We start from the raw sequence: 26106 nt of genomic DNA on the forward strand, positions 1-26106 counted from the left end.
AAAATTGGGGTTTTCTCTCTGTCTTTTTCTTTCTTTCCTTCTGCCTCTCTGCTCTACTCATGCTCTTGCTCACTTGCTCTCAAACAAACAAACAAACAAACAAACCAAGAAATCACTATTTTTTAAGTCTAAGTATTTTAGGCATAAAGTAATGGTAATAGGTTTGATCCAGACTGAGTAGTCATTTAATGCTCAGTGAAGAAAAAGCAGAAAACCATATAATCAATTCTTGTATGTAATCAATAGGTCCCTACGAGCCCCACTTTGTGAATGTAGTCAGCCTGTGGGGTTCTTAGGCCTGCACTAAATGGCTCTGACAACAGTAAGACCAGAACTTTGTGGTCCTCGAAAGCAGGAGTTCAAATGACAGTCCTTTTGCAGACTGAAATTTTGGTTCCTCTGGATATAGGTGTTTTCTGGCATTAGCAAAGATCAGATTAAGTAAAATTAAGCCTTAATGTTTTTAGGCACATTTGGGTCAGAGTAATCAACATAATGTGTTATTAAAGCAGTATAATATTAATCATCACGGCATGAGTTCAAAAATTGCTTTGGGATGAAGGTGGCCAAAGAGAGCCAAAGAGTCCACAGAATCAATGTTATTGGTAGTTGTTATTGTAATCACCCAGGAGCAGCATGTGATATGGCAAGAAGCCACACTAGCTCTCTGCCATTAGTGCACAACACCAACGATTGATGCCCAAGTAAAAATTTCTGAAGACCCAGATGATGCTTCTAAACCTTTTCACAGCAAAACAACAACAACAACCAAAAAAAAAAAAAAAAAAAACCCCAGAAAACAACCCTCCCCCAGTAATGAAAAGTAATACTAATTGTTTCTAATGGGTCAGAGGGTGTGCGAAGATCAGCTATGCTAATCGTTCACCTGCATGATGTTACTTGCATCCTGCATGCAACATGATGGTATGCACCTAGCGCTGACGCACGATGTTACTTGCATCCTGCATGCAACATGATGATATGTACCAGCGCTGACGCATCTTGCATCCTGCATCAGCGCTAGGTGCATACCGTCATGTTCCTGTGTTACAGAGCAGAAACTAGAACACGCAAGAACAGAGCAACTACCAGGCTCTTGCTGCTAGGAAGCGCAGAACACAGACGGCAACCCAGGTCTGTCCCACCCAAAGCTGGACAAACCGAGCCAAGATATTTACATCCTGACATTATATTCTACCCAGGTTTGTTTGTTTTTTTTAAACTTCGCCTAAGAGAAGCCACTTTTAATCTCTAGAAATGAATTCCATCCTCCATATCCAAGGGAATGATATTAGTGAGTCATCCTGAAAGAATGCTTTAAAATTACTTGTCTTACTTTTTCTCCCCAGGGTGGCCCTTGCTGGGCAATGTTTTGGGTAAAAGGGCGACCCTAATCAGGTTGAGAATGGAATCAAGATTCTTTGGTCTGTTTAGAGGTCTTTGGGTGAAAGTCTTCCTGGATAGAGAGTTTTCTGAAACTTCTATGCCAGGGGCCCAATTATGCAACCTTTTAGCTTATAGATCTGTTAAGCATGGGTCAATTTCAATGAAAAAGACCCAGGTTTCACTCTCTTCAAGATCAGCTCCTTGGCTTTCTTGCAAAAAAGTAGGAATAAAACAGCTCCACCATTTCCTTTTCCTCAGGCTAAGGGCATTTCAGCTCTTCCAAGTTCATTTCTCCTGGGCAAGCCTGACAATAATTCCAAACCTGGGGTCAGGAGCTTGACTGTGCTACAAAGTGTTAAACTGTATAACACGTTCCAGGTTGGGCCTCAGCTAATTAAGGCTGCCACCCAAATATATAATAAATATTATTAATGTGAAAAGGAAGCTTCTGAGAAAGGTAATACACCCAGACATTTGTGATGCAATGCCGGCTATTTGATAAACTCATCCATGCCTAAGATTTCTCAGAAAAGTGTTTAATAATTCTGTGAAAGAGCTAAGCCACCATCAACCACGCTGCTTGTATCAGAGCCATTCATGTTGGAGATGAGTTTGATCCAACACTGGAACAGATACATTGTTCTGTTCTGTTCTGATGACCTGCTGCTATGGGTCAACCCACAGAAAGCCAGATGGCCTCTTCTTCCTATTCATTTAGGGTAGGAGACATAGGCAGGGAGTTCCAGAATGCTGTGGTAGCTGCCCTTGACCCTCAACACAGGCAGGCACTGGTCCTATTTCATAATTACAAAGAGGGAGACCTCATACACTATTCAAGAAAGTAACTCCTCTATCAGCAAGAGTCCCCAGACAAGTCCTTTACTGTGAGATCAGACAGAAAGGATGCATTTACACATCCAGCAACATGTTACTAAATAAGCCATTTATCGTTCGTACTTCCATTGTTCCGTTCAGATTATTTTTAAGATACTTTCCTAAAAGATACTTCCTCCCATAGATAAAAGAGAAGGTGTCACTGAGGACTGGCCACGAAAACATAATCTCTGATGAAGGGTTACAGAGATGAGATATTCATGTTTGTACAAGTCATCCGTCCTTTGGCTGAGAACAGGCAGGTGATCTGGGCCATGAGGGCTCTGTGCTGCAGGTCACTGTAATTTTCGGGAGAACTTCCCAAGAATAAATGTGGGTTTGTGAAAGAACTGATGGACGTATATTCAGTAAGTTATAAACCCAGAGTTACCAGCCGTAGGCTTCAGAGGGCCAGGGCAGGTCTGATGAACATCAAGTGGCCAGATGGGAAGAAATCACTTAGCAGCGGGGTTTAGAGTTTGTTGCACACTTAGTAAAGGATGTCATAACTGTGACCATGGCTAACACTGGGAGGTGTGACGGGGACTAACAGCGTCCTTTCCTAAGTACCCTTCAGTATTTGTGGCTCTTCACCTCCTGCACCTGTGCTATTTGCATAGTAACAGAAACAAACAAAAACACACAGCAAACATGCAATGCTTCATAATTATAAGCTCTGGTCAGGTTCTTTTTTTTTTTTTTTTTTTAACTTATTTACTTTAGAGAGAGAGAGACGGAGCAGGGGAGGGGCAGAGAGAGAGAGGGGGACAGAGGATGTGAAGCAGGCCCTGCGCAGACAGCAGAGAGCCCAATGTGGGGCTCGAACCCACGAACCATGAGATCATGAGCTGAAGGCAGATNTATTTACTTTAGAGAGAGAGAGAGTGAGCAAGGGAGGGGCAGAGAGAGAGAGGGGGACAGAGGATGTGAAGCAGGCCCTGCGCAGACAGCAGAGAGCCCAATGTGGGGCTCGAACCCACGAACCATGAGATCATGAGCTGAAGGCAGATGTTGAACCGATGGAGCCACCCAGGTGCCCCTGGTCTGGTTCCTTTTCTAGAGAGTTCCTTGTCTCCTAGTGAGGTTGTACAGAGGTTGCAAAGTCTATAGAATAATCCGTGGAACAATATACAAAATTGAAAGTTAAACATGACTTAGACTCAAGAGGAGAGCAGATCACAGTTCTGACACACAGGCCCTGTCTGGCACAGGTGCTCTTTCGGGAAGTTTTTGCACCTTGGGCAAAGCAGAAAAGGGTGCAGCTGAGTCGAAGCCCAGGAGGCCCAGGGAGCCAAAGCCGCTGACTTTCACTTAGGGTGGCTCTTGAAGGCCCTAAGCTCCAAATGAGTCCTGGACCAGCGAGTGACAAAGGCCCAGGGGAACAGATTCTAGTTGGTCCTAAAGCTAGGTCCTGAGGGAGGCTCCTTAGTGACCAGCTGTCTTTGGAGACTAACAGGAAACATAATTTCATCGGTCTTGCTCTGAATTTTAAATCAGGTTCTCTATATTTATAATTAGAAGCTTTTTTAAAAAAAGTTTATTTATTTGGGGGGGGGGGCAAGGAAGGACAGAGAGAGAGACAGAGAGGGAGAGAGAGAATCCCAAGCAGGCTCTGCACTGTCAGCGCAGAGCCCAATATTCGAACTCACAAACCACAAGATCATGACCTGAACTGAAAGCAAGAGTCGGACGCTCAACCAACTGAGCCACCCAGGCACCCCATCCTTAGATGCTTCAATAAAGAACATTAGGCCACATCCCTGGATGAAAAGTGACTTCTCTTTGAATAAATTAATCCAATTCACAGATGATTAGCTATTGGAACCACGTAATTCTGGCACTGTTAATCATCTTGTGTTAAAAAAAATCTTGATTTAGGGGCGCTAGGTGGCTTAGTCAGTTAAGCGTCCGACTTTCGCTTAGGTCATGATCTCGCGGTTCGTGGGTTCGAGCCCCGCGTCGGGCTCTGTGCTGACTGCCAGCTCAGAGCCTGGAGCCTGTTTCAGAGTCTGTCACTCCCTCTCTCTCTGACCCTCCCCTGCTCACGCTGTCTCTCTCTCTTCTAGAAATAAATACAACATTTAAAAACAATTTAAAAAAAATCTTGATTTAGGGAATTACTAGTAGGTAAAAAACGCATAAGCAGCCTTAGGTCTCAGAAGCTTAATGTAGTGGCAAGCATCCTGGAGCTCGGTGAGAGCCATCCCACAAGCTCTTGCATATTTTCCAGTTCTTCCAGAAGGCCGGGCAAGCTGTAAGTGCTTTCTGTCCTCGAGGACAATCAGGTCCCTGCCACTGTATCAGTAGTCGTGTGACTAAAGATCAGTTAACAGGGAACATTCACACAGCCGAACATTTTCCACCCTGACAATTTTTTATGAACTATTCCCAAAATTGACTTGATACATGTTAAAAAAAAAAAAATTTTTTTTAACCTCTTTGGACGTGATGCATTTTGCCGTTCGCTGCGTTCAACCGTGAGAATGTTCACTGTGATGCAAAGCGAAGACCGAGGCCTGGGAAACTGCGTTACTTGGGAATCTAGCCTTGGGAAGGGAGTCCGGCCACATTCCCTGTTCCACTTATCACCTTGGCAGGATCTCAGAGTTTCTGAAAAGGGTGCGGCTCTCTGAGCCACGTGTTCTTACTCTTGCAGGCAGGCTGCCCAGCTAATACCCATGCCACGAAAGGGCAGGTGGACCCACTAACTGAGAATGTTCACTCTCAGGCGATCAGCTGTTGTACAGTAGAGCTCATTAATCTTCTGTCCTCAGATGGATGGCATTGTGCACTTAACTGCTATGGACAGACAGATGCGTCCACCAAAGGCAGCCCTGATTCTCCCCGTCGGCACCCTACCCTGCAGCCCCCACCCCCCCCATGTGCTTCCATGGCAAACCGTACAAAGTGTGCAGTGGGATTAGCTACTGCAAGGTGAATAGCTAGGATATCAGCTTGGGAAGGACGAGGCAGAGAGAGATGACATTCCAGTACCCTGAATGTGAGGTTCCAGCTGACTGACTCTGCATTATTTCCCACCCCAAGGGTAAAATTTTCCATGAGAATTGTTTCGAAAACCAGATGTGTTACATTTTTTTCCCTTTTCCTAAGCATTTGGATGCACGCGTGGGAAACACCCAACGCGTGATCTCAGACGCGGCAGGTTTATGGCTGAGTAGCAAGCAACAGATGTATTTGAACTAATCACGGATTCTTTATAGAACTGACTGACAACATCTCTTTTAAAAATAATACTAGCGGTGGGTTTTAAAGGGCTATTTGCAAAGGAGCATTTTATTTTCTAACTAGATCAATTGCTGGAAAACTCATTCCATGAGCTAAAATCTCCCCAGGGACCCTGGCATAATGACAAACTTCCTAATAACTGTAATTAAACATTCATCTGAAAGTATAATCTCTTTCTTGAATCATATTGTTCAGGGAAAATGAAGGGTGGATGGGTGTGCATAGAAAACAGCTCTTTAGTTGTGAAAATGTGATTTGAGTGTAGAGAGCTGATTGAGGGGGGTGGATATCACACATATCCCTTAGGCCTGTGCTCAGACATCACTACTTTCCCTCATTTGGACCTGAGCCAAAGATCTGATGCCAGCCCTCTCCCACTTGACCCTCTGCGACTCTGGGCTGAGGGAGGAGCCGCAGCTGTGGAGCCCACAAATGTCAGCGGCTGAGTGGCGACAGCCACGCCCGGGGTAACTGCTGTGCTCAGGGTCCACCCGCCCCCTGCCCCTCACCCCAGAGCCAGGGGTCTAGGGCTTGGGACCTTGGGCTCTGCCCCACAGAACCATCAAAGAAGCAACACAGAATCAGAAAGGACTCAGACCAGAAATTCGGGGAGCAAGAAAGCTTTAATGCTGGATGCCTCCTAGGGTCTCAACACTCTAAACCCAACACACCTGCTGTTTTGTATAGAAGTGCAAAAAATCTGGGTGGCAGCAGTAGTACCAGATAGCAGGGGCTATCTGCTTAATAATTAATAAATGTGGCACTTGGCAATAATAATGATTATTTCATATTATACTCTGAAATCCCACCTCTCTTTAATGTGCTTTCATTTTTTTAAATGTTTTTATTTATTTCTGAGAGAGAGAGAGAGAGAGAGAGAGCGAGCGAGCGAGCAGGGGAGGGTCAGAGAGAGAGAGAGATACAGAATCTGAAACAGGCTCCAGGCTCTGAGCTGGCAGTCAGCACAGAGCCCGATGCGGGGCTCAAACCCACAAACCATGAGATCATGACCTGAGCTGAAGTTGGATGCTTAACCGACTGAGCCACCCAGGCGCCCTGAGTACTTTCATTTTTAAAAAAAAATTCATTTCTTTATTTTGAGAGAAAGAGAAAGCATGAGTAGGGAAGGGTCAGAAAGAGAGGGAGAGACAGAGAGAGTGAGAGAGACAGAAAGAGAGAGAAAGAGAGAGAGAAAGAAGCCCAAGCAGGCTCCCCACTGCCAGTGCAGAGCCTGATGTGGGGCTCTGTTTCACAGACTGCGAGATCATGACCTGAGCTGAAACCAAGGGTCGGATGCTTAACTGACTGAACCACTCAGTCACCCCCATGCTTTCATTCTTTTAGGTGTCATCAAACATTTTCATTTCAAGTGGCTCAAAAAGAACCTAAAACACTTTATACAGGTTTAGGATTAAAAACAACAACCACAACAACTTTCTCTTTCCTCCTCACGCATCATGTTGCCAAATGAGTGGTGTTTCCCATGCCCATTCAGCTAAACATCAATAAGAAAACCCTGTACATTCTTTCTCTGGACATGAGGAGGGTGCTGCACTCAGTACTGTCTCTGGGAAGAATGGTCAACCTTTGTAAAGCCATAGATCAGTCTACACACCATTCAAAACTCCCCCTCTTCTCCTCCTCTTCTCCAGGGACATTTGCTGGCCTCTCCAACTGATCTGATCCTACTAGCTCCTTGTTTATACATGTCAGCCAAACGAACTAATGGGCTGAAAGCCTTAACGATATAATTTCTAGTACAAAAACAGCTCCAGGCAACCACAGGCAGCCAGAGGAGTTTCCTGCTCCCCAGAACACCAGCATATAGAATAAGATGACACAGACACAGACTGTCAGTCTCCTCTCCCATGTGTGGGTAGAACGAGGGGCTGGGACCTTGGCACCCACCTGCTTGTGGAGCTGGCCCGCGTGCACAGGCTGCAGCCGCGATCCGTGGTCACCAATCTGCACAGGGGAGTGTGGAGAATGCTCTCCCATTGAAAAGCCGCAGCCTGGACCACTGTCCTCCCGGTCGGGGACGTCCCCCTTGGGGTCCCCCTGCACTCCAAGCTCGCCGAGCCTGGGGAGGGTCTCCGGACGCTCGCTCTGAAAACAGCAGGAGACAATGATCATGGCTCCATCCAAATCCTTTGCTCTGCAGCCTGGTTTTTACTGTTTGAGAATTCTCCACTTTGTGGCTTATCAAGTCTTGACTTCTTAGCCTTTTCCCAAATATGCTCATTTAGCCCATTTCATGAACTCACTTGATTTATTTATTTTTTAAATGTTTATGTATTTATTTTTGAGGGGGGAGGCGGGCAGAGAGAGAGAGAGAGGGAGACAAGAGAGTCCCAAACAGGCTCCTCACTGTCAGCACAGAGCCCGATGTGGGTGAACCATGAGATCATGACCTGGGCCAGATGCTCAACTGACTGAGCCACCCACGCGTCCCAACGCTTTTCCTTTGAATAGCACACAAGGGGTGCCCAGTTGATCAGCAAAGATTGGAAATTTTACTGTTTGTAAGTTATTTTGACAATGACAAATTTTATGATTTATAAATGATTATTGATTATAGTTATGGTTTTATAAACTAGAGGAGGAACTCCAAAGTATTGCTCAGCAGGAAACTTCACAACTACTTGTAGGTTTTGTTGCTTAATGATGGTTTTCTTGGTCACGGCTATTTGAAAACAGGTTGAATTGATTTTGGAAGACTTTCTTCCCTTCCAGAGTAGAGAGAAGCCATGTATCTTCCTCTTCCCAGGATGACTTCAAACTGTATACACTGCTCACTAAAGTGAAAGCAGACAAAAAGTCCCTGGGAGTCTAAAGGAAACCGAGACTTATGATGCCTTGGAGTCAGGGGGGCGGATGCTCAGAACCTCAGGTCCCAGCCCTGCACGCATCAGAAGGCTGGGCCGGAAGCAGCCTGCAGAGCTCGAAGTCACACTGACTTAATCAATAAGATCAATCAGCAAGGAAATGGCTCTGTTCTTGCTCTGGGCTGAAACTGGGAATGGGGCACAGGAGGGAACAGACACATGCACAGGCAGCAAATCTGGAGGTGGCAAAAATCTGACCGAACTGGAGCTTATAAAACCGCACTGGCAGAATGGGCTCTAGCATTCAGGAACAAAAACCGAAATGGAAAGAGGAGAGAAAGATTCAGAGCTAGGTTGGACAAACCAGCCAAGGTGGGATGAGACATGGAAAGGAGCTCCGGGTGACAATTCTCATGAATCCACAGATGAGCAACAAAAGAAATGGCAGCAACATTTTGCTGCATGATGCAGTCACAGAGCAGGACTCTGAAAACCAGGTCAAGGGGCGCCTGGGTGGCTCAGCTGGTTAAGTGTCCGACTTCTGCTCAGGTCATGATTTCATGGTTTATGAGTTCAAGCCCCACATCAGGGTCTGTGCTGACAGCTCAAAGCCTGGAACCTGCTTCGGATTCTGTGTCTCCCTCTCTCTCTGTCCCTTCCCCACTCACGCTCTATTTTATTTAAAAACAAACAAAACAAAACAACGAGATTAAAGGACAGTATGGAATTCTTGGTCTATTATATAACTTGACCACTTGTTGCATTTCCATTGCCTGCATTGGACTTAATAAAATAATGCGAAATGGCAGAGTGTGACTCTGTGTGTAGAAGGCAGAGGGACAGCGGTGCCTGGGGGGCAAGAACAAAACGGACGCAAATAAAACGAACGCTCTGGGCGGAGGTACCTCAGTGAAATCCTCGCCTTCCTCATCCATCCGTTTCCCTTGCCGCCAGTGTTTCAGCAGCCACCTGAGTTTGACGTAGAAAAGGAAGATGTTCTGCTTCAAGGACCGGAGCTCCTGTTGCATCAGGTTTCTCTCATCACTCCAGGTTCGCTCATGGAGGGTGTTTTGCAAAGCCAGGCTGTGCATTTCTAGCTCTTTCCACCTCAAGGCGTAGAGGTGCTCCTCCTCCATCTTGAATGGAAAAAAAGGAGAGATGTGTGACAGCGGCTCTTCCCACCTGCCACCCAAGCCAAACCCAAAGTCTTTGCAAACTGCCATTCAATCCTTATCATGTTGCGGCTGGGACATGAAACACGGGAACTCCTTGAGATGGGTACTAATTATAAAAGCCTCAAGGGTTTTCTGATTCAGAAGCAGACCCTATTTCAAAGTGAGGGGTTACAATCGATTTTCACTGTCAAGTCTCTTGGGGTGTTTTTAGAGGTCTCTCTCTAAACTTCAGGACAATGGCTTCTCGGATGTATGGTGTGCAGCTGATATCCATGCAGATTCCACGTGCCCTCTGCAGGTGGGCTTGCACACAAAGGCACACTTCGATTGTAAAGGGGGAGTAAGCGGAGAGCCTTCCCCTCGGCTTCCTGAGCCTTCTGGTGTGCACAGCCCCCAGCAGAAGGAGGAGATCGCCAGGCTGACGGAGAGGCCCACAGAGAGCAGGCGGGCGAGGCAGGTGGGGGAGCAGGGATTTGTCTAGGTCCGAGGTCCTCTGCTGCATACAGAGGTGGACAAACAGGGAAGTCATCTGACAACCTGCTGCCACGCTCAGGACTTCACATTCGTATCAGTGATGAGTAGTGACCCTTAGGGAAATAAAGCATTGCTGAAAAAGCAGTGTTTCCCATTGCTACGCTAAGTTCCTGCTTTTCCACATGGGTCCAGGCACGTTACAAACAATAAATCATCACTATGTCGGTAATGCCTAAGCAAAGGGGTGTGAATAAAATCTCATTGTACAGGTAGGGGCATACGAATAATATCAACAGTAGCTAAAGTGACAGATGGGATGAAAGCTCTCTGTTCCACAGACCTCCCCCCCTTCCCCCTCCCCCCCAAAAAAAGGGTTAGGATCCCAGCCTTGTTATCAGCTGTCCTTTCCTGCTTTAACACTCCCCCTCGGCCAAAGATCAAGGCAGTGAGTTTTGTTCTGGCTTGTTTTTCTAAAGTGCTAGATTTGTGCGCAGAAACCGAGGGGATGCGATTACGGCTGCCTGAGGTCCACACCCACGTGTCTGATATGCTAAAGCCACGGAAGAGTGGCAGCTCTGGGCAGGTCCCGGTTCTGTGCACAGACCTGCTTGGCCGCAGTCATCATACCAGATATTTTTTGCACTTCAAGCTGTGATAACACAAGATAGCAGTGATTTAATTCACCATCGCGGCAGCCTCAGAGTCCTCCCGAGGCTTCTCCGCCCTGTGGGCACAAGAGCAGGATGGAGTGGGGAGAGGGGCAGCCTACCAGGCTGGAAACTCAGCGTTTGCAATGGACTTGCAGTGTTATCTCAGGCCACCGGCTGACTGAGGAGGTTTCAGGTCCCTGGGCTGCAAAGCGAAGCCAGAAGCTACCTTGGGATGTGCAGAGCGCCTAGCTCAGGGCAGGTACGCCAGAGACATTGGAGTATTAGTGGAGGTGCGGGGCTGGGGGCGGGGATGTTCTGTCCACTACTGTGCAGCCTCTAGCCAATGTTCCCTCCCGGACTCGCTCTGACTTCCCCACTATCCTGGCTGCCTCCTCCTGTCCCATGACTCCGGCACTTCTCAAGTCTCAGGGCCGGTCCTTTGCCCTCGGAATCGTTAGGGAAAACCATCCCTTTCCCTCTGAACAAGCCTGGATGACCTCTCACCGCCTTCCAAACAAGGTCTGTAGGCTCATCTTCAACACACTCCTTTCCCCTGAATCCAAGTACTAGCTACACACACCCGGGACCCTGCCATTTATCTCCAGGGATAGACTCCCTTCTCAAACATGATGTTTGGTGCAGTTAAAGAAAAAAAAAAAAAGGAAAATAAGTTAAATTATTTAGCAAATGAGTGCCCGTGTCCGCAAATCCTTTCGCATAGCAACTCTGGTAAAGGATTTAATAGATAAAGGATAGTTAGCTAGCTTATTCTAAAGTAAAAGGGTTAATAAGGCCGCAGCTCACATAACGGCGGTATTTTGAAGACAACCGTTTGGGTGAGTTGCTGAAGTTTCTATCAGAAAGTTTACCACATGGAGAAAGCTTACGAATCTGCGGGACACCCCAAGTTATGGACACCCTTTTCATGTCCAGATGCACTAAGGCCCTTATTTGATTTGCCTTTGCTGGTTTACAGCTGCAGGAAAATGTAGACTCCATGTTAGGAAGGACTTTCCCGCCGACCGCAATGTAAATACAGTAAAAGCATGTGTTCGAAGAGAAAGGCAGACGGTCGTCTTTATGACATGTCTGAGGGGCAGCTCAATGGATGAAACTCCAGCCCTGGGAGTCCAGGAGCCTGCGCACGACAACTTTCTTTCAAATACATCCAGTCATCTGCCTCCAGGGGCCGCGCCATCAGACACCTGGTTGTGCTGAAATCGCGTGACATATTTACCTTACGAATCCTGTCTGTAAATCTCTCTGTCTCCTCTTGATGCAGTCTGGCCGCCTGCGCAAGCTGACCCTGCAGCTCCTCTAGCGACACACTGTGTTCAGGTAAAACAGGGGGACCCCTGAGCTGATCGGTGGGATAAAGGAAGGGGTTTAGTGGACGCCAGAACTCTGCCTGACGTGAAGACGCAGGACAGACATCTGCACAAACTGGGGACACACACGGAGCAACACAGCACGTGCGGGCGCCGCAGCAGGGGAGTGAGTCTGGCAGCTCCCCCAAGATCTTGCCCTGGGCACTTGTGTCGCCTACGATGGACAAGCCCGGCCGCCCTCATCTCTTTCCTAGGAGACGGGCGTGTAATGTTGCCTGTGACCCGAACTTCGCCGACCACCACGGTGCCCACCAACCAGGCTGAGACCCAGGGGTGTCTCTGCTACCACAGCAGCCTCTCAAATTGCCGAGGTGGTCAGAGCTGGCAAGTATGACTGAGTCAAATGTGACCACCTCACATGAGTGGGTCTTGTAGATTCACTACCCGGTGCATTCTAAGCTGCATAATTAATTTGCTCATATGCTTCCTTAGTAGAGATTTTCCTGCTCACTCCAGAATGCCTTGCTCTTTCCTGGGCGGTCCTAGGCTGGACAGTCAGGATGACCGGGGTCGGGCGCCCAGAAACATGGTCTCAGCCTTCTCAATTGCACACAGTGCCTAAGAGGAACTGCACAAAGGTCTGCTTATTACATTTTAGATGAAAAGTAGTCAAAGGAATCTTTCATGTTCCTTATTGGTAATGTCTACCTACTGGCACAGCCTATCTTTTGTGTCCAAGTGGCAATGGTAGAGAAATCAAAGCTACTGTTTTTGAAATAAAATGTATTTTTTTAGAGATGGAAACAGTTAAAATCAGTGGGGGGTTAGCTATGATCTTGTATGTAACCTGGGTTGACCATGTGTCTCCAGATGGGGTCTCTGTGTGCAGAAACCAGCAACAGAACATAAATTCTCCTTTCCGTGGGGATTCCTAGGCCACCGGTGACAATCCGTTCAAAGCCTGATCTTGGTGAGGCTGGCTCTCATTATGGTTACATGAGGGAGACTTCATGCTGTTCCATCAGCTTCCCTCTACCAGCAGGCAGATGTCTCTCCAGTTGAGCCTTACGCAATGTGCAGCCCTTGGGAGCCCTGGTCCATTGCTTTTTCTGCCTGTGATGGAGCCAAGGCTCTGTGTCCTGCTTCCAAGGCTCCGGCTTACCAATTCTGGCAACCGTCCCCCAACCCACTCACCAAAAAGCCAGATACCGCTCTGATGTTCACTTCTAAAGTCAGTTCCAATCCTTGAAGATTTCCCCAAGTTGCTTAGGAATTCAGCTACATATTTAAAAGGGCATTTTATACTTTATGCATCTCTTAAAATTTTTTTTAATGTTTATTTATTCTTGAGAGAGAGACAGACAGAGCATGAGCAAGGAAGGAGCAGAGACAGAAAGAGACACAGATTCGGAAGCAGGCTCCAGGCTCTGAGCTGTCAGCACAGAGACTGACGTGGGGCTTAAACTCACAGACCGTGAGATCATGACCTGAGCCGAAGTCGGACGCTCAACCGATTGAGGATTTAGGGGAGTAAATAAGGATTTAGGGAGTACTGGGGATTTAGGAGTAAATAAAGCTGTCCAAATCCCTGCCCTCGTGGGGTACCCCTTCTGGCAGTTTAGGTATTTTGCACAGAAGTGTTTTCAGGTGACCCAGGCTACTCTCCTCCTAGCTTTACTTTTTTAACATTTAAAATGTAAAAATCCTCCATGTTTCAAAACATCTGATACTAGCCTGAAGCTCAATATTAACAGATGTTGAAACAGGCATCCCAATCAAGCCTATCTTTTAAGAAAAGCAGGTATCTGTTAATTTAGTTTCTATAATATTAAGCCAAACTAGTTAGTTTGGTTTTAATCTTAATAAATAATATAGATAAACTGTCTTTATTTTTTTTAGTTTATGTATTTATCTTTGTGAGAGAAAGAGAGAGAATAGGGGAGGGGCAGAGAGAGAGGGAGAGAGAATCCTAAGCAGTCTCCACACTGTTAGCACAGAGCCTGATGCCGGGCTTGAACTCAAGAACTATGCAATTATGACCTGAGCCGAAAGCAAGAGTTGGATGCTTAACGAACTGAGCCACCCAGGCGCCTCTACGCTGTTTTTGTTTCAAACAAATATACAAGCCTCATACATCAGCACTGTTTGATTAAAATTGTGTCCCCTCTGTCGGAGCCATATCTTTGATGGGTTACAGAAAAGGACCTGTGATATTCTATGATATTGTTCATCTGGGGCATCTGATATACCTACAGTGGCTCCGTGTCATCTGTGGAGACTGGTCAACAACAGAAAATGTTAGTCCTCCTCATCTATTAGAAGTTTTATTTTTCTTTACTGTCCATTTTTGCCAATGGAATTTTAAAACTCCTACAAACAGGTAACTGCTCCTAGCTGGGGTGCGGTCACTCCAACATTACAAAAAACAAAATACAAAGGTGCTCTGGTCAAAGTTTCAGTTAGAATTATTCTGCCCTCACATGACTGCACCCAGCCACATACATCTGGAGGAAGTGTTCACATCACACCTAGATCTCTAGAAAGTAAATACTTCATCACCCAGTTCCCGAAATGTTCATTCTAAAAACCATCCTTTGCCCACTTACCTAAGGCTCAGATTATACATCAAACAAGTTCGTCTGGAGCTCTCTGTGAAGGCAGGCTATTGAAAAAATACCATCCTCACTTGGCCTCAGGGCCAAGATTGATATTTAGAGACGTATCAACCTTGACATCACAGCCACCTTCCCTGGCAGTGTTCTGAAACCCACCACCCACGCTTTCCCCATGTGGTGGAGTCCACACCAATATACTGCTGATTTTCCTCATTCAGAAAGTGGCTTATAAATCACTTTCCACACTTAAGAAGATATTTGCATTATCTTGAAGCAGGAAAAAAAAAAAGGAATGCTTCTCATTATAGAGACTTCAATACTAGCAATGCTGCTTAAATATTAGGACTCTATTCCATGTCTATCAACAGGACTTCATTTTCTGGCGAGTTCCATTTTGTTCTGGCCAGTTTTGTTACTGCTCTTTCCAAAAGGCGTAGATGAGGTCAGCACAAGTGTGCATATACTTGGTACAAAAGCCCACGTCATTTTATCCATCGTGGCTGGTATTTCACAGCTGGGGCATAAGGGGTCACAAATGCTTCATGTGTGTCGTTGATTAAGGGATCAAAGGAGGAGCTGGGGAAGAGAGCTTTTTGAGATTCCTGCTCTAGAAACTCAATCCTCTGGGCCACAGGCTTGGTTTCATTTATATCTGAAATGTGACCAGTGCCCATGCCTGGCCACTTCTCATTCAGAACTATTTTTAAGGCGTCCACACATTCCAAGCTGCATATTCTATACGTTGTTCTCTCTTAACAAGGGGGACTCTCTCAGCAGGTTTGTTAGGAGACACGGGGAGCAAAGTCAGGGAAGAAATCTGGTACGCGGTGGGCGAATCGAGCTAACGTGTACTGAGATGAAGAGGTACCAGGAATACCTGTCCTTCTGAGCTGTGAAGTGTGGTGTGCCTGCATTAATGGGACAGTGGGTATTAGTGGGCTCTGACTTCAGCTTTCTCTGCCTGTGATCGTTTTAAGAGTGCTGGGTATGGATGTTCCCGTCCCTCCCTAAGATTAGTGTGTGCACCATCTGCAAGCCAGGCTTCTATTAGTTGTCACCTAATGACAGACTTGTCATCTCCTGAAATGCAAGTGCAAGAATATGGTTTTTCTTTTTCTCCTTCTTGGTGTTGCTGCTGCTCCTGGTGCTTGCTCGTACTGGTAGTAGCAGTTTAACCTGGCCCAAAAACCCAAATCTCCCAAAATAAGAATACATCTTCCCTCCTCTGACCCTGAATACAAGGCAAATAACATAGAAGGCTTTTCAAAACTGGGACTTGAGAAACGGATCCTTAAAAACAAAACAAAAAAACAAAAAACTTCAGCTTAAACACAGAAAGTTTTTCCCCCCTCTTTTAAGCTGTTGATAGCAGATCAGCTCCCCACCCAAAGAACTATGGGCAGAGCTAAAGGAAATTCACACCTGTATAGAGGTAATCAGTTTGCACAGACAGTCATTTCAAAGGCAATGTAAGAGGAAATGAGAACATTCTTTGAGGCACGCCGGCTTCGGTCTTGGCCTCGTTTTGGATGAAAGTGTCCGGGTGTGCCTTTTCTGCACTTATGGTGGCACCCGGCACTGTCACGCTGCCTGTGTGAGTCTTCACCGGGAGAAACTTCTGGAAGAGTCGGGCTGCCCTGCTCACGGACAGGAGCTCTGTGTACCATTTCCGTGATAGCCTCACGGGAAAGAGGTTGTGGGCAATGGATCGGGGGATGTTTTCATTAGAAGGCTTTTAAGAGTTCTATGTCTAGCATCATCCACTGTACAATTTTTTAACCCAACATCATATTCGAAGACCAAACTAAACAGTTTCTTAGGGTGACATCCACCCCAGGGACAGAGTGGCTCCCTCAAGACCCTGACTCTACAGGCGGTCTATGATGGGCTCCTGTGCTGAAAGGAAAAACAACGGAGCTTTCAAAGTGGTCCCGGAATGGGTTTTATCTTTTTAAAAAAATATTTTAAAACATAACGTGCTCGCATATATAACTGAATCTTCTGTCTGAAATGCCTTAGTGAATAAAGTCAGAACAAAGGATGTTTAAGTCGCAATTAATCTTATTACCCCTTCCAGGAAATGCTGCTGCCTGGGCCTTGCCTTTCACAATGAGCTTTTTCACTTTCTCAAGAAAACTTATAAAAACTAAAGGAGACCGGACAGATGTGTAAAGGAAGCAACATACCACTTAAGGTGAGAGACTTAGCTGTGCAGTCAGCCACCCGAGTGATCTGTGTTTCGGCACATCTGCCAGAGGAGACGGACCTCTTCCGAGCAGCACCCCTCCCGGCAGGGTGGGGAGAGGGCTGAACCAGGCCTGAGGAGGCGGTTCGGGTGCCCCCTCCCACCCCCCAGCACCAAGCACCCGGGGCTTTCCTGGCAGGCTGCCTCACTCTCAAGACCTCAGTTTTCTCAGGCACAGAATGAGGGCATGAGCCTGAAGATCTGACACTACCTTCCGAGCTGTATGGTGCAGGGATCCTAAGTCACCACGTGGCCCCAGCTAACTCCACTAATCTACCTTTATTTATCCTGCACAACACTTGGCTTGATTCAACAAAGTGTTTTCCTCTCCCCGCAGCCCCTGGCATCCAAAGCTACGCAATGCCATGTGTGTGTGTGTGGCAGGCAACGGGGAAGCTTCTCAACGCCCCAGCGTTAAACAACACTTCATCAGAGTTTAACTGAGGCGGCATGTGACATGTCTTGAATGATAAGCGGGAAGGAAGGAAGCTGCAGCTCTCTTCAGGCAGCGATCAGAGAGAAGGGGCTGTGTGTTCAGCCGGAGCTGTGCTGGTGCAGCATCGGGAAGCAGCCAGGAAAAAAGTCTGCGCTCTGGGGGGCAGAGGACATTGGAACCCCAACTAGGGCAGCTGTGACACCCTTGCCACCTGGCCGTCTTCAGTGCCAGGACCACTTCCCTCTTTCTTACTAGCCACGCTTCACATTTACACAGCGTTCAGTGCTTTTCAGGGTACTCTCTCAATAGCTCAATGGCTCTGGGAATCATTCACATACAATCACGTGAGGCAGGTAGAACAGTCTTGCTCCGCCCATTTCACAGATGAGAAAACAAGAGGCTGAGGCTTGCTTGAGAAAGAGCTAGTAATGGACAGAGCCAGGCTTGAGCCCAGGGATCCTGATGCCCGTGCCAGACTGGATTCTGGCACAGCGTGGCCTCCCTGCTAGGAAGAGCTAGTGGTAAAGTGTGAACTGCAGGCTAAGAAATGGGTCTTCCTGAGGGTTCCATCCTGGAGAGGAATCGTCCAGTGCTTTTGAAATGTACACAACTGTGAGGTTGCTACTGCCCAGGCAACCATCATTCTCATATGAAGACCCTGTGTGGGGCACAGGCTGATCAGAGGGGCTTACCGCAAGGTTAGCAATACACAGCAATCACTGCATCTGTATTTGGGGAAACCCCCAAATATATGGTGCTCGGTTTCACTTTTGGTATAAATCCTAGGAACATCTTACCTGCCATTTTGGAATGGGAACACACTAAAAGTGATACACTGTGATGTATGTCCAGGGCCCAAAGACAGCATCCAGAAAACACTTTTTAAAATTACAAACACTCAGTCTTCCAGCTGGGATGGCCCGGGGTAGCCTGCTGTCACCTGCAGTGGCTGCACACAGCACGCCGGGCTTCTGCTTGCTTTGGGGGAGCTCAGCCCTGATGTGCGCTCGGCCCTCGGTGTGCGGGATGTCTCTCTGTCACACCTCTGTGTGGCCCACGGTTACAGCCTTCCCTTTGGGACAGGGACGTGGAGGCCACCTTCTTGAGCGAGCCTGGCCTCTGCCAGATAACGTAAGGATGGTGGGAGTACCATCCTTTCAGGATGTTTCTGAAACCTGGTTTTGTTTTTATGTAAGCCTTAAATGTTACTGCACGCCCAAATCTACGAGGGCAGAGCTGGGACATACTCTCTTACAGGACAAGGGAAAAGCCCAGACCAGAGATACGTGAGCTCAGGTCTGGGTAAGCCCGCAGCCCCATGCACCGACCCGTGACAACAGGACCCGCAGCTCACCCGGGCGCTGGCTGCCAGCTGAGCCCAAGGGCACAGGCGCTGCTCTACCCCAAGTGCCTCCGTGAACATCACTTCCTAGTCAAATGCCTGACTTTTTTGCTGGGTGAGCTTCCCTGTGCTCCCAGGAGTGAGTCCCCTGTCTTTGTCACCCCTGCTGTTTGGGAGTCACCGGGATGCCTCAGAGCTGGGCAGCAGTACCCCTTCTGGGACTGGTACATGAAGTCTCTTCAGCTGGACCTTTCCTAACGTGCGACAGGGCGCTCTATTCCTGCCGTCACCGGCCCTGACCAGCAGTCTCGGAGCCAGCGATCTGCTCCTCGGGGACACCTGTCTCTCTGTCCTGGGTGGAATTACTTGCCAGAAAGAGTTTCCACCAACAGGGCGGCTGACAACTGTTTTAGACCACGGAGCATCTACGGTGGCTGGGAGCTTTGTTGACAAGAGGTTACTATGGCAACAGGGCCTGCTGAGGAGCCCCCAGGCGGGGAGCGCCCTCCCTGATTCTGCTCACCGGCTGGAGCACTGTCACCAGAAACTACAGGACAGGCCACAAGAGACACAGCGAAGGACAGTTTCCTCCAGCAAAGACAGTGCTTGGTGGTCATGCCTGCTTTCTTTACTGTTTGACATAAAGCTACAGAACACTCACCAATCAGTCTCCTGTGTTTTCCTACAGTTCGAGGGCGGGACGATGGCTGTCCGACAGGGGTGCTGGCCCTGTGCAGACCCGCCCATCCCAGATGCATGCAATGGTTTGAGTCCAGTGAAGTCCCACCTGGTTCCATCTCCGCCCACCATGCCCCCTAAGGACCAGGGAGGAAACATCACACGGCCAGCCACACAGCAAAAGGAGGGGCGGGGAGGGGGGCAGGGGGTGCTGACCTCTAGGCTGAAGTAGCTCTGGCCTGCCTGCCGGCAGCTCCCGGCGTCCCCGTCGGCCCGGCGGTGCAACTGTTCCGGCTCTTCCCCGCGCTCCTGACCCGGCTGCCACTCCGGCTGACCTCTCAGTTTGGACTGTTAGGTGCATGGGAGGGATTTGGTTTTGTTTCGTTTTGTTTTGAATTTAAAATAAACAACAAACGATGAGGGCGTGGTAGGGGGCGGTGGGAGGCAGGGAGTGGGGCTCGAGAAAACAAAAATGGGTAAGGCAGACAACCGAAACCACCGCCGGACCAGGAAAAGCGTGACCGGACACAGCGCCATACAAGAGTGACGAGGACAGAGCCAAAATGAAGATGCGCAAAACAACGGCTGAGAGATCTGAGAGGCGACACGGGGCACAGAGTGGGGAAGAAGGCAGAACACCGGTTATGAGGCGCATGCGATGGGGATGCGTGAGTCAGACCCCACTGCAAGCACACACCCACGAAGGATACGGAAACAAGGCTCCTCCTTCCTCGCTTGTGGTCGAGCAGCAAAAGCCATAATCCGGGCGGCAGCTGGGTCATGCACCCAAGGGCGATGCATAGGAAAGCAGTCCTTGGAAGGCCACTCGGCTCCGCCCGCACCCTCGGCTCAGGGAGGGCTGCAACTTTCTCCATCAGAACCATCCTTCTCCCCGGGGTGGGGGGGGCCGGCTCCTCTCCCCACCCGGGCTTATCTTCCAGTGGGAGCGGGTGGGCCTGTCTGCCTAGGGCCTTGCAGAATGGTACTGCGTCCCTCCGGCAGTCAACCCCAGCAGGGATGCAAGCGCTGCTGGGCCAGTCTGCTAAGTGTCCTGACTGTGAAACGAGTTTGTACTTTGTTTTTAAACTCCTCTGCTTCTTCATCGGGGCAGCCGGTCGTTTGCGACACCAAAAAATGGAGAAAGGACGGACTGCGTCGATCCCTATCGCTTCCATTGGGGTGAGCCTTGTATCGTGAGGGAGGGCCTCTAAGCCAAGAGCAGCGGCGCGGTTTAAAANAAAAAAAAAAAAAAAAAAAAGAACCCCAGCCAATAGAAAGGATTTGGTTGACACTTGAGGCTTTAGTACAATGCAGGTTTGAAATCATAACCAAGCAGCCGTGAGCAGAATGAGTTCAAGTGCAGCAATGCCAGCGAGAAGGAGGAAGAGCAAAACGGAGCAGGGAGGCAGAGCCAGGAGCCCCCTTACCTGCAGGTCCGGGACCAGCTCCTTCCCCAGGTTCCCGACGGGGGAGTCCCGGGACACAGAGGTCACAGTGGAGAGAAAGCTGGAAGACTCCGTGAGGTGGGGCAGGGGGGACAGGCCTTCCAGGCGCTCTGTCAGGCCGTCCCCGATCCGGTTCACCTGCTCCAGGAAGGCCTGCAGCTCCTTCCTGAAAGCCTTCATCCTCGAGTTGATGGTCCCCAGCAGCGGGGGCTCCTTCTTGCCCTCCTCGCCCGTCTCCCCTGCCCCCTGGACGCCAGACCCCGGCGAGGCCTCACCGCCGCCCTGCTGCACCACGTCGTCCCCGAAGCCGGCCGTGTCTGTGATGAGGCGCTCCACGGTGCGCTCGAGGCGCTCGGCCTCGTGCTTTATGCTGGCCAGGCACTCGGTGTCCTCCCTGGCCCTCAGGAGCTCGGCCGCACACGGCTCGCTCGCCTCCGACGGCTTCCCGCTGCCGAAGCCCGACGTCTTCTCGCACATCTCCTCCGAGTCGCTCTCGCCGCCAATAGGGCCCTCCCGTTTGGGCTGGGGCTGGCGGCCTTCCTCCCCGTCGCTCTCCTTCTTGCCCTGGTCGCTGTCCGCGTCACTGTCCCGGGGGCTCGGGGCGCGCAGGCCCAGGTGGGCGGCCAGGTCGTAGCGCTGCACATTGGACAGCAGCACCCGGTTCTCGTACTGCAGCTTCAGCACCTTCCCGCTCAGCTCGTTGATCTGCAGCCGGGCCGACTTCAGCTCCTCCTGCAGAGGTGCCCCGCTGCCCACGCCCTTGCCCGAGCCGTCCGCCAGCCACCCAGGCTCCGGCCGAGGCTCAAACTTGAACTTGCTCAGCTCATGGGTCAGCTGCCGGTTGTGGTCTTCGATCTCGGATATGGACCTCCGGAGCAGCTCCGCTTCCTCCTCCACAAACTGCAGGTGCCGGCGGAGCTCCGTCGAGGACTCTAGGGAGTCGCCGAAGGGTGAGGTAGGAATGCTTGGGATGTGGTCCCGGCCCGCGCCCTCTCGCTCGTACTGGACCCGCATGTCCTCCATCTCTGCTTTGAGGCCTCGGTTCTCCACCTCCAGCTCCACGATCTTGCGGCCTAAGATGTTGGCTTCTTCCTCAACCAGCTTGAGCCGCAGCTTCAGCTCGGCCTCCCTGGTGCTGGGCGGCCCACCCGCCTCCCCCGTGGGGAGAGGGCTGTCCACGTCACCGTAGATGGCCTTGTACCTCTGTAGCTCCTGTTCCAGCTCGTCCTTCTCCCTCCCCAGCTTGGCCATCTTTTTACGCATCAGGGAACCTTCCTCTTTGGCAAACTGAAGCTGGCACTTCAAATCGGCACTGTCATCCTGCCAGGAGAGAACAGCCCGAGAGAAGGGTTATTTGAAAATACCAAATGTTCGTGTTTTTGATGATTTCCCTCGCACCTCGCCCCCAACACGCACGCAAACACAAAACAACCATCTTTCTGTCAGTGCGTCGAGTTACAGGTAGAAGGAGCCAAGACAAAGCCGAGGTGAGCCCAGGCCTTCGCGCAGGGGACACCGTGAAGGCCGTTGGTCTGTTGCCTTCTCACAGAAACCAAAGGAACCAAATGAATCATTTGGGACAAACATGCACGTGGTATCCATCATACAGGTGATGAGCGAAGAGGACGTAAAATGAAATGGAACCCAGTGTCTGTCAGCAACGCAGAGGTTCGTCCTTATTTTGTGAGTCCAATCCGACAAATCGTGAGCACCGGTGAGGGAGGCCAGCACCACTCACTAAGCCTGGTGTCGCAGACAGGTTTCGGTAGCTACTTCTACCTGTCGCCACTCACTTTCTCCACAGTGTAGACTGCCCTCATCTACAGTAGCCGGCAATCCACAGGTATTACCAGGACAGAGAGGCCCCAATCAGAGCCCGGCATGCTATGGATTTGTCGAGACCCTGAGACGTGGCAATTCAGCTCTACTCCACCCCGGTCTCCCCACCCCCAGCATATTACAAGGATGACAGAAGGATGAGAACACAGGATGACAGGCAGGAGGCGGCTTTTAAGTCTAAGTGAGCAGCAAGTACCACATGGTTAGGGTGAACTGTTATTGCAGACCTAACACCTGGGTTACTCACAACCTTTCACAAGGCAAGGGCTACATCCGAACCTTTGTTCTGTTCCACTCCCTTTACTTGCAGACTGGTAGAATCTTCTACCAGTGAGAACCACGTCTCCAGTTTTGGAACACTTAACTCCGCCCTTGGGTTTCTGAGTTTAATCTCCTGCTGTGTGCTTGAGGTCTAGAAGATACATTGTGAACCATTTGGAAAGTTGACTGCGCCTTCTCTGTGCAGATCGCAATGCTTGGGAACTACATGAGCTCTGATACGGGCCTGCACAAATGTTTTACTAGTCACATTCAGCGAATGGGAAAAATGACGAATTTCCTGAATCATTCCCCTTTGGCTATAGAGGTTTCAAAAGGCTTCCATGGGGGCTTTTCCATGGGGAAGCTTCAAAGGCTTCCCCATTAACCCAAGAGACTCAACAACATGGTCAATGGTAGCCATATTCCATCCATTTGAGAGAGGGTCATCAAACCAATCTCTGGAAGAAGTCAGCCCTCTGGGGGAGAATGAACTTTTAGATCATTGTTTTGTGTTCAAATGGTCTGATGGAGTCAGATGCAGCTTGCACACAGCTTCTCCGCCATGTTCTTGCCACACACTCACCATTGGACAGCAAGATACAGAAATACCCACACTGGTGCCTCCTAACTGTCTTCCTTCTACCCTGCCCAGATCCCTCCTCCTGCACCCCAAGATCCTGGAAAGAAAAAAAAAAAAACTGATGTGACATGGAAGACTTGGGAAAAATCTAAGGCCAATCTGGGAGACAGTGCCATGTGGAGAGCAGGCCCTGGTGCTACCTGTGCGCCTTTGGAAGGGACAGGCCCTCCCTGCCGTCCTCTGAGCAGAGGGTAAATCGGTCCTGCCAGAAGGGGGTTCCACTTCTGCCCCTTCTGTCCATGATCCATGGGCTGATCACAGAGCCCTGGTCAATCTGTCTCCTTATGCCTAAAGCAGGATCCTCACTCAATGACAAGGTCACCATGAAGGTCAAATGCACTGCATAAATTGTACATGGTGAATCTCCACATTCTAGCATCCTGAAATTAACTTTCCTCCTTGTCTGAAAAGTAATTAATATTGGAGAGAGATGCCAGTAACTCTGGGTTTTTTTGTCTTCTTCGTGCATTAGGAGAATAACACAAATGTCACTAAGAGGAGGGTATTGTCTTGTGGTCTAAGAACCCAATATACTAAGGATTTTGTTTTTGGTTAAGCAGACATAAAAGGATTTTCGTGACCAACTGGAAATAAAGCTGTCTGCCCACTCATACTGAGCAAAATGGATTACCATCACTGTTGGGGTAATGAGAGAGATTTTACAGAGCCTACATAGAACCCTCAGGCTGTAAAAGACATTGTTTTTAATCCTAATACTAAGGGTAAAAGCATGCCGATTTGTTGATTCAATCATTCTTTCAGTGAATACCGGGAATCTGCTTTGCACCAGAAATGGGCATGTTGCTTTTAAATGACCCTAGCTTCTTAAACCTTTTGAAAGTAGGTCAAAAGCACCCTTTCAATCATTTGATGAACATAGATTTGTAAGAAATCTATGCATCCAAATACACAGAGAGGTCTCTGCAGTTCACAGGAAGGAATGGAGTTTTAATAAGCAAACTCACATACCAGTGGAGACAGATGGTCAACACTTTGTAAATGGATTAGTTTGGGAGTGAAAGCCCGGGTTGGGAAGATATCACAATGCCCTCAGACCCAGCATTAACTTGATAGCCAGCGTGTGTCCTTTGCCCCTAAATGATCCTGTCTCTACCTTGAACCAGAGAAATTCCCTTTGTGCCTGAAAACAGCAGCTGATATCATGGAAAAGAATGTCACTAGCCCCAAGGGGACCCCACCATCTGCGCACCTCGGGCCTGGGCAGACCCAAGGATGGGCAAGACCCCCTGCTGTGACCCATGCCCTGACCCCACTTCCGTGGAAATCTGCAGCTGGTAAGGCCTTGGTATGGTGGAGGCCAGGCCGGAAATGTGTGGACAAGGGGTAATGTGACCTGCACAGCTCAGGAAGTTTTTGTCTCAGACCAAAATCTGGGAATCTCAGGTGATCCTCCCTGAGGGTCTTTCCCCCAAAAGTTGAACTGAGAAATTGAGGCAAGGGGTAGGATCTCTGAGAGGCCAGCGCAACCTGGGCCTTCCCCAAGGGCTCTGAAATGCTCAACTCTAAGTGCTTAGGGTAGAAAATTCCAAAGAGACCTTATATACTTTGATTTCTGGAAATCTAAAGCCTCACACACCCTTTCCCCTGCCCATCATGCCCCACAAATCTGACTAAAACCAAAACCATTCCCCTCCTTCTTGAAGCTAGACCCCAGTTAATGAAGCAAGATTCTGTGACATACCCTAAGGAGGGTTTGATTGGTAGATTACCTGATTGATACAGTATCCAAAAAGTCTTCTTGTTCCTTAAAAACAGAAACTACACACACACCAGGGACTCTAACACGATTAAAGCATGCTGTCGTTTCTACTCAATGCCCATGCACTACCAGGCCTCCACCAATGCTAAAGCAGTTTTCCAAAGAAAGGCAATCTCTGAAGCCAAGGGAGTGTGTGTATTTAGCAAAAGGGTCAGACTTGCTCACTCGGGTCCAGGCGGCTGGAGCTGGGCACTGTGCCTGCTGGGGCCTGTGGGGTGGGAGGTTAGAAGGGGCAGGGAGCCAGACTCCACCTCTTCTGGGAGCAGGGAGTCGCTCCTTCTCATAAGATGGGGAATCACAGCCTCAGCTAGAGCAGCAGGAGGCTGGGTCGCCCATCTTATCTTGGAACCATACACTTTCTAAAACTCTGCCAAAATCTGGGGGAGGGGGTCTAGGCTGAGTCCTAAGCTCAAGGATATCAAGCTCTGGTTTCAAGAGATCATCAGATAGCTCCAGGAATGCAGTACGAGAGCAGAAGGTCAAGTCAAACTTTCCACATGACATGGGTCCTGTGGCAGGCAGAGAAGGCAAGCACGGGACAGAGGGGAAGACACACATGGCCCCACCACCACCACCACCACCACCAGCACCAGCAGCAGCTGGAAAGGCCTTGTCAAGCAACAAAAATATATCGCTCTGGGTATATATTCTTTGGCTTGCAAGTCTGACGTCTAGCCAGCACCCCAAGCGCTGACTACTCGCGTTCCTACCTTGCGCCGGGGCGCCGGTTTCCTTTGAGTTTTGGTGGCAGACCTGCAGTTTCCGAGGCGCTCGGTTCCACCGCTCTGCTGGACAGAAACTCCTTTCTCAATGGTACCGCGGGCAGAGGGGGAACGTAACGTATTCCCGGTGCCCGGAATATTTCTCA

General features: G+C 49.2%; 1 protein-coding gene across 1 annotated transcript in view; it reads right to left on the minus strand.

The window, feature by feature from the left end:
* MTCL1 (microtubule crosslinking factor 1) overlaps window positions 1-26106 on the minus strand; it is a 122055-nt gene that overhangs the window by 24284 nt on the left and 71665 nt on the right. Inside the window, 4 exon segments of the mRNA XM_077778257.1 lie at window positions 7414-7611; window positions 9236-9466; window positions 19490-19621; window positions 20701-22038. Coding sequence (XP_077634383.1) covers window positions 7414-7611; window positions 9236-9466; window positions 19490-19621; window positions 20701-22038 — 1899 coding nt within the window.

Source organism: Crocuta crocuta, unplaced genomic scaffold (assembly GCF_008692635.1).
Source record: "Crocuta crocuta isolate KB4526 unplaced genomic scaffold, BGI_CrCroc_1.0 scaffold26, whole genome shotgun sequence".
NCBI lineage: Eukaryota > Metazoa > Chordata > Mammalia > Carnivora > Hyaenidae > Crocuta > Crocuta crocuta.